Source organism: Mycteria americana, chromosome 7 (assembly GCF_035582795.1).
Source record: "Mycteria americana isolate JAX WOST 10 ecotype Jacksonville Zoo and Gardens chromosome 7, USCA_MyAme_1.0, whole genome shotgun sequence".
Classification (NCBI taxonomy): Eukaryota; Metazoa; Chordata; class Aves; order Ciconiiformes; family Ciconiidae; genus Mycteria; species Mycteria americana.
This window is the reverse complement of record NC_134371.1, coordinates 53,691,682-53,700,624: the sequence shown is the minus strand read 5'-3', so window position 1 is coordinate 53,700,624 and position 8,943 is coordinate 53,691,682. Positions and strand designations below refer to the sequence as shown.

General features: G+C 38.5%; 1 protein-coding gene across 4 annotated transcripts in view; it reads left to right on the top strand.

Annotated features, from left to right (window-relative positions):
* Positions 1 to 7,521, top strand: part of DNAI3 (dynein axonemal intermediate chain 3) — a 30,844-nt gene extending 23,323 nt beyond the window's left edge. For 2 of the 4 annotated variants that reach the window (XM_075508478.1, XM_075508479.1), the window contains exons 15-22: positions 261 to 408; positions 1,151 to 1,238; positions 2,215 to 2,345; positions 3,114 to 3,177; positions 3,611 to 3,741; positions 4,418 to 4,622; positions 5,024 to 5,115; positions 6,529 to 6,714. In XM_075508478.1, coding sequence (XP_075364593.1) covers positions 261 to 408; positions 1,151 to 1,238; positions 2,215 to 2,345; positions 3,114 to 3,177; positions 3,611 to 3,741; positions 4,418 to 4,622; positions 5,024 to 5,115; positions 6,529 to 6,714 — 1,045 coding nt within the window. Of the gene's footprint in view, positions 1 to 260; positions 409 to 1,150; positions 1,239 to 2,214; positions 2,346 to 3,113; positions 3,178 to 3,610; positions 3,742 to 4,417; positions 4,623 to 5,023; positions 5,116 to 6,528; positions 6,715 to 7,273 lie in introns of those variants that run through there. The other 2 variants (XM_075508482.1, XM_075508481.1) reach the window with 2 other exon arrangements.
* Positions 7,522 to 8,943: the final 1,422 nt, after the last annotated feature.

Here is an 8,943-nt window from a genome sequence, read left to right as displayed (position 1 = left end):
ACTTTCCATAAGCAAACTGTATGAATGCTGTCTAGCTGCTCTGGTATAGTTAACAACTGATGAAATGATGAATAGAGAAATATATGCCATCATTTACAAAAGAAGCAATTAAGTATCTAGCATTTGTCTGCCTTTCAGAGTCTGTATTGCTATGTAAAGTTTGAAGATGAAAGGCTAAAAAAACCAACTTAAAATATGTGGAAAACTGCATCTGACTTTGAAACAAAAACAGGGAATAATATTATACAATCATTTTGCAGCTCAATATTATTTTGGGATATTCCAGCTACCAAACTTCCTGAACAACCTTCATCTGAGAAAGGAAAAGAGGAGGAAATTTTTGATATGCTCCCTGATGTTCCAGATACTTCTAAGCACCTAGATCTCTGCTGGAAACCTCTCATAAAGGTACTGTACACAAATATAGAACAGAAGGATCAAGCCAAACTGTAGATATGGCCAGAACTCCACAGGAATGTATTCTTTTTCTTCCCAACTCTTTAAATTTTTCCACAAAATTGTCTTCCTTGTGAATTTCCTTCTGATTATGAAATGAAAGACTTCAATAAAACACATTTTGTAAAGCTAACTCACAAGAAACAGCATGACTGTTTCTTAAAAACTGCAGCAGGTGCAAAAGTAGTTGTATTAATAGTGTATGTTGCTGTCAGCCTTTTCACCCGCCATCCTGTCTGTCTCAGTGGGTCCCAAACTGTGAAACACGGTCATGGTCAACAGAACCATAATTACTGGCAACCCAACAGTCAGTCTGATGAAAACGGTCATAGTCATTTGTGAAAAAAGCGAGGCTGAAAATAATCTGTTAGGTTAAAAAAAAAAAATCTGAACCTGCTGATCTGTGCTGCTCAGAATAGCTGCAGCTGGTACAGTTGTTGAACAAGCACGACCACTGGAGCTGGGTTTTTTTGCGAGAAACATGGCAAAATCCTTACAGGGAAAGGATAACACAAGAGAAACAACAGGTTTGCATTTTCTCTGTGCTGGCACGTGAGGCAGCAAATACTGTTTGTGGAGTATTACAAACACACTGCAAACTGAAAAGACGTGTTCCATTACAGCAGAAAGTCATTTAGTCTTGTACCTCAAAGATCTGACAAAATGAGTTAGCAAATGCATTTTTTCTGAACAGATAAACCTGTGCGAAAGTGATACCAACACAGAGTACAGTCCCATCAGAATTAGTTTAAGGGAACTGCATTATCATTACAAAACCTCAGGTAATATTTTTATTACACCTTATTGGGGAAAATGTTTTTAATAAGCTTATATTTCAGTATATACATAATGAGAGCTGAGCAACAAAATGTTGTATAGCTAAATGCATCTGGGGAAAAACGTTTCAAAGTGCAACATACATGTATTGACTACAAAGATACGTACATGTACTGAATACAAAAAGAGCAGTTCTGTATCCACAGTAACTCTGCCAGGTTTCACTTAATAGCCCATGCCAGTCCCCCACCCAGTCTCTTTATCCCTGAAACAGTATGTCCTTTTCAGCCCTGATAGAATACTATTTTTAGAAGAATAATCCTGGAGTAACAGTATATATCCTAGGTATTTCTGCAGTGCTTTGGATAGAGGTGTCACTCTTCACTACAGAACGTGAAGTTAGCGCTTCACATTCCGTAGTAGGTCAGTTCTTATTATGGTACTTTGTGGCAGGGACACACTACTAATCCCTCTGTGAAGTTGGCAAGCTGACACACAGGTAGCCCAAGAGCTGGACTACCTGAGAGACTGACTGCAAACCATGCCAGAAGACGCCTTCCTGGCAGTTGAGCTGCTGCGGCATAGCTGCTCCAGCACACACCGTCACACCCCAGACTGCAGGAGGCAGGCTGTGCCGTTCCCTGGAGCTGAAATGTTAGCTCCTGGTTGCAGCAGCTAAAGAGGATGCATAGGGGCATTTCCCACGGAGACACTGATGCTGTGTAAAACTGAAGAACAGAACGGTGCTACCCTAAGTAGTTGTCTGGGTACGGCAAGCACTGATTTCAGGGCAGCTGCAGCAACGGGGAGATTCCACCAGGAAACACTTAACCTGCAAAACTGCTGCTTTACCTGGCAGTCTGTCTTCACCTCTCCTCCTGAAATTCCCCTTATCCATAAACTACCTTTATAAGACAAAGGATTTGCTTGGTCTGATAAATTCCATTGTTAATAAAGAGATGTATCCATACCCTTTCCCAGAGAAGGTGCAATCTCTGAACACGCTAGAAGTACCTGCCAAAGAGAACCCATATACAGAGATGAGTACTCCTTCAAGCAAAAATCTGAAAGCGCTAGAGAGTATCTCCACCGACTTTTTTGTTGGAACTGAAGTAAGTGAAAATAAGAGATTACTAATGAAAATGTTAATCCAAGATACCCAAAAGACTGAACAATTAAATAATAGAGTTTTCACAAATGTATGGACTTGCATGCTTTCTTCAGGTGTTAACTAAAAAGATCTTTCTAGACATGCCACATTTTATTCCCATGTAATGCATTTAGCTACATGCTTAAAATAATAATAAAACCCCAATGTTTGGTAGACTATGAACCCTTACTCGAAGGGCAGAATTAGAAGACATTTCCAGAATATGCTGAACTTAACTACCTGCCATCAGGAACCAAACAGTATTTCCTTATTCCAGAACTCATAAGATTAGTAGTATTTTTTTAGTGTTTCCCCAAATGCCAGTTGAAAATGTTTATACTACAGTGTCCCCCACAACTTATTTCTACTTTAGGAAGTCCCAGCTATTCATAGCCCTCTACGTACCCTACGTATCTAAAATTCCAAAATCTTTCCCAGTTTTGGGTTCATGGGAAATAAAAATTTGGCTTCTAGCTACCTTTTTGCTTCCAATCACCTTTTCCTCAAATACTGGAGCAAAGCATGAATTGTAAAAATTGAGCACCTAATTCTGCAGGAAGGACTGCCTACACACATCATGGTAAGTAAACCTGTTTTGGCAATACATAACTGAAAAATGGTGATCCAAAATTTTTGTGTTTTTTCAGTCATTGGCTGCAAACTTTCATTTTAACTTACTCAGAACATATTTAATATTAAATGCATTTACTTGATTTTTCTGGCATCACAGGATGGAGAAATTGTTTATTCTGACTGGAAAATGGAAATTGGTTGTGACTCAGCAAAACCAGTTAGTAAGTACAAGTTTCTCAATACCTGTTTAAACTTTAATATATCACTAACTTTAAAATATTTGCACCTATACTCTGTCTTTTTAAGGTTCTTGCTCCTCTGCTATAATAGTCTGTCTCACTGATGACACCAGGATTCAGCAGTACAGCCTCAAAAGTGTATGCAGTTTAGCTATCATGACAGAACAGCAAAAGCCCTCTCCAGTATCACAGGTGCATCTCTATGTACCTATTGGCACAAATCATGGAAGTCATACTTCACAGTAACTAGATTTGCGGCAATTCCAATTCCTATACCTTATGAGCAAAAAAATGAAGCTAGTATCTTTGAAGCCTGTGCTGGATCCTGCACTCCTGTTTCCCCCTGCGTAACTCCCATTGTGAAGACGATCACTAAAGCACTAGTTACAAGCAACTGCCTTTTTCATTCCATTAGGTCAGAAGCACACTCAGAAATACACCATCCACACTGAAACTATCAATACTCTCCAGAGATCCCCATTTTTTAAAGACATCATTCTAAGCGTTGGAGGCCGGAATTTTGCCATTTGGAAAGAAGGGGTTACAGTAAGTAACTTTAATACAGCTGTAACATAATTGATAGATATACAAGACAGAACTATAATAGCCTCAGAATCTGTATTTTCAGAAATGTTTGTAAGTCACAAAGCTTTAGAAATAAATTGGGTGTAAGAGCAGCTTTTCCTTTTTCTACACATCAGAAAAATGTTTTAGAAATAGCTTTGTAAACTTGCCTTTTACAGAAAAAATGAAGTGATCTTCAATTCCAACCTTGTAAAAACTGTAGCTTCTCAATAAATTATTTCTGCTGCTAGGGAAACCAAAGAATAAAGGCAGTGTGTGCTAAACAGGTCTGAAGAACTCATATTTAGGACGCAGTCTTTTCATCATGTGAAGACAAAGAAACGTGGGGTTTTTTTACAGTTCCTCTCATGTAGGAATCCAGGTTAGCTGCATCTGGCAAAATCTCAAGACCACAGATTTTAACAGCAGATAGACAGATTATCTTCATAGACTGGAAGCGAGATATCAGTTTTTTTACTTCCCCACAATGCTCCTCTTCATCTGCAGAAGGTGATACCAATTTTGCCATTTATATAATTTTTATAACAGGATCATTTAAATTGTGAATGTTCTTAAATTATATGAGATTTGAAGCAGTGAATGGATAGTACTGTTTGATTGTTGGGTCTATCTTTTATTTGTTTTCAAACAAATTAAGAACGGACCGATCCTTCAGTCAAGCTGCTCTGCAGGAAGAAACACTGCGGGACACTGGTCCTTAACAAGACCAGGAGTTTTCTTCATTGGCAGAGATGATGGAAATATAGATATTTGGGACTTACTGAAGAAAACTCACGAGCCATCTCATTTCCAGAACATCTCCAAATCAACAATCACTTTCATCAGCCCCTGGATTGCCTCACGTATGTTGATGGTGATTGCACTTTACTGTGCCACCCTGTTTGCAAAATGGCCCATGACTCCAAGGCACGCTAACCTTGTTACAGACCATCTTATATAAGTACATACTTCCACTAATTTAACACTGCACTGTAGATACAAAAACGCATACATCAGTTCTAAGCGCACTATCACGGCATAAAGCAATTAAAAAAAAAAAAGAGTTTGGAAAAGTATAAACTTTAAAGGGAATTTCATTTTTTAAGAAAATGAGAGAGCAATAAGGCTGCCTTTTTGCTGCAGTGAACAATAAACCAAAGAGACCGCAACAAAAATGAACCCTCTGTAGCTTGTGTTTAGGTGGAGGTATGTGTTACTGTTGGAATTTAGATTGTTTATATGTTTTTTGTCAAATATCTTTCAGCAAAGCAGCATTTTTTAGCTGTTTCTGATGATCTTGGAGTACTGCATGTTCTGGAAATCTGTCAGACACTAAGTCATCCTTTGAGGAATGAGGTTGGTAAGAATTTTTATTAATCTCTGTGACACTTTATCCTGAAAACTCCAACACAGAAAGAGGCCTGCCTGGAAAAACTTACCTCCAAATGGATGGCAATTAATTTGAGATCAGTATGGCCATATTCTCAAAAGATCACCTGTAGCAAAGCTGGCTTTGCACAGAGCTCAGATAGGAGGCACCTAAAGGAAACCTGGGTGACGGCAGAATTCCACTGCTCCAACCTGACTACATGAAAACACTGTAAAGAGTTCAGCATTTTTTGCCACATGCATAAAATGATACCTGGTTTCATGCATTAAAACAATGCTATATAGTGCATAGTCATGTAAATACACTGAGTTTCTCTTTCTTTACACCTTCTTGTCCACATTTACAGGAAAAAAATTGACGTAAATTTGGTACTTCGATTTACACATCTTAGCATCTAGTTCTAGCTTAGTTAAAGCACATTTTGCAAACTGTTACTAACATTACTACTCATTCATTCTCTTTTGAAATAAGGACTGTCTGTACCAAAGGGCCAGGGGAACAATGGAAACACTTTTAATTTCTCTTTATTTCCACATCATTTTCAATTCTTCTTTTCCACCGCCTCCCAGCCAAAGATCAAGCTAGTGTCTTCATCTCATCCAGTCTAGTAGTCTTGCCTGCTACCTAGTCTGTTATTTTTACTTCACAAAATCTTCTTCCCGTCCTATCCCAGTTTTAAGTTAAGTTTATGTATGCACTTAAATAGTTTATAAACATCCCATAAAGGTTTGCTGTGTGCAGAGCTACAGTATGTAGCAATGTAACACCAGGTCAGCAGCCTCATTTTAGTAAAAGTAACTTCTCCAAAGCAAGGCAGGAGCTAACTAAGTGCGGTAACATGAGGAAACACATTGCTTCTGCCCAAATTATGTGTGTTTTGGAACTACAGTATTTAGGGCACAGAATTATTAACCCAGGAGCAGTCACTAATATTTGGATTACATTCATTCTAACTGAAATATTCACTGAAAAATACTAGGTTGTTGAAGAGACTAATGAAAACTAAAACACAGAATCCCATGCATAGTGTAATACTGAAGTATGGTATTTTATGGTTTCTTTGTGCCTGAAGTTGGGTCAGTGAGGATTTGGACTGATTGAGTGAAATCAGTAACCTAAAACTGGTTCAGTTATTTCAGTGCAGGCTCCTGAAGGATGATCTACTCAGAGTCAGTGTAATAAAAATTATTTAACCTCATGCGTATTCGTATCCAAAATCAATTGGTTTCAATCCACTACTTTATATTGTTTTGGTGCAAATTATTTGGATAGAGATATCTATATTCCCAATATAGATAAACTAATAATACCATTCGATCATCAGCAATAATTCTGTGTCTTGGGCATGTAATGACCCTTGTTTGTCATTGTGTTAATAGCATGCCAACGTACTTAATTATTTTGAAAGAGAAGTCAAATATCTGAAGTACTGCGAACAAGAGTTCCAAGAGCATCAAGAGTTTCAAGCCAAAACAGAACTGAAATGGAGCTGGAGGCACAGAGGGAGAAAACAGTATGTTGTACTTGGAATTAAAAAAACTTTCTTTGTTTCTTTGGGTCTTTAAAATGCACCTGTTTTGCTAGGCAGGATTTCCCATAGTATTTTCAAAAATGAAGATGGACATAACCAGAATAGCTTAGCAGCTCCTTATTTCATATTTACAGTTCTTAGGAGTGGAATAGATGGTCTTAGTTCACGTGAGTTCAGCTCTTGGTCAAGTGAAACTCCTGCAAGAGCATTAGAGTCTATGGACATTTAACAAGTATGAATTTGCTTTTCTTTCTACATCAGTTGCTCTTTCAAAAAGTTACATTTTGGCAACTTCCTTATAAACATTGCTCCTTCAAGGGAAGAGAGATTCCAGCCTTCCATTCTTTAATCACGTAAGGATTTTGCCTATCCATTCTTTGGTAAATGATAGGCAAATAATATCATCGTTTATTAAACCAATAATACCAACTAATCAACCAAGAAAATGACAATTCAGTTAATGTAGCCCTAGGTGATGCCTTTTTTCATTAATTTGTGGTAGCACTGATACTATCCACTGGAAAGCAATGGGGTCGCATACAGGTTTCAAAGCTTAACAGTGCATTATTGCCTGGTATGTGTTTTTCCTTCAGAGTATGACTACTCTTCAGAAAACAAAAGAAGAGATGGAGGAGCAAGAAAACGCAGACTATACTGTATGTCCAGACCTGGAGAAGCAGATACTAATGGATTTAGGACTAGTAAAGGGAGAAGAAATACCTTCCTCATCAGATGCTTAGAGCCCATTATCACCTTTAGAACCAGCGAGCTTTTTATTTAAGGACCTCTTTATTTCAGCAGAACATGTTTAGCTTCAGAAATAAAGTGTCTTGCAGTTAGAGATTATTGTTTCATTAACTTTATCCATTTGTTTACTCACAATGTGGTTAGAGAACAACTGTTTTGGGCACACTTCCCCTAGTATCTTTCATTAATACAGTTATAATGAATATTCTGTTTAAATAATAGTTGTCAAAGTTCTGTGTCTGTCAGGACTCTATGAGCTGTAAAAATCTTAAACACAACTCAGCTGGTCAAACCAATGTGCCAGTATTCACCCCTCCAATCTACATCCACCTGCTCCCACCAGAGGGGAAGCCATTCTACTCCAGTAGTTACATTCACATAGGCCATCCAAATTCTGCTACTCAGCTCCAGCAAGCATCTCCTCCCTCATCCCCAACGTATTCATTCCTCTTGAAAACTTAGGGACAAGCAGTAGGCTTTTTTTGAGATGTCTAGGACATTTCCTGCTCTGGAGATATGGTGACAGAAAGCACTCCAGAGTGAAGAACGCTCACCTGAGACTTGTGCAGCCCCATGTCCCCGCGCTGCCGTTGAAGGGAGAAGGGGAGGCATACAGGCACACGGGTACTGCAGATGACCACAACAATCACAGTAACACAGGAGATGGAAGGAACAATTCCTCATGCAAAAGCTCCACTCTCACCTAAGGGATTTAAAGATCAAAGCCAGACCCTGAATTGCTCTTATAAATCAGTGAGCCATTGCAGCTCATGAAACATAGGAACAAAGGTATTTTCTACAGTAAAGATGATTTCATCATTAGCTAGCTTTACTCTACCCACTACAACTTCTACAAGCAATTGTTTCCCCAAATAGCATGTGCAGTCACCTGGATTACAGCAGGGAAGAGAAGTGGCCATCACTGCTACAAGAGGACCTATCCCAAGAAGATTGCCACAACGCTCAAAAGGCATCATATAACGCTACTGCTTATGCAGTCAACATCAGTGCTGCCTCAACACAGCAACCTGGTTCTGTTCCCTTAAATGCAGCCACAGCAAATATTCACCATGCTATGAAGTCTTCTATTTATTACTTACTACACTTAAATGATAGGTGACCCCCTTGCACCTCTGGCGAATCCATATGTGGATACACTAAGGGAGGATCATATAAAGTACTAAACAAATTTCAGGGGCTGTTGAACCAAAAGCATAGATCTGACCACACTATTCATAAACCCTTCAAACTTTGCAGACTGAACCACTTTTGCTTGCCATCATCAGATTAGAAAACGATTGTTACTTAAGCCTGGCAAATGCTCACAAACAGGAAACCAAAGCCATTAAAATATATTGTTCCCTCGAAGAAATCAGTATTATTTAGAACAAACAGCTTTTACCAAGCTCACGGTGGCTGTTGAGTGTATGCATTTCTGTCAAAAGACAATCATTCTTGAGAGAGATCGAACAGTGTTATACAGAAGTTTTAATATTTACCAGCCTAAATGAGTAAC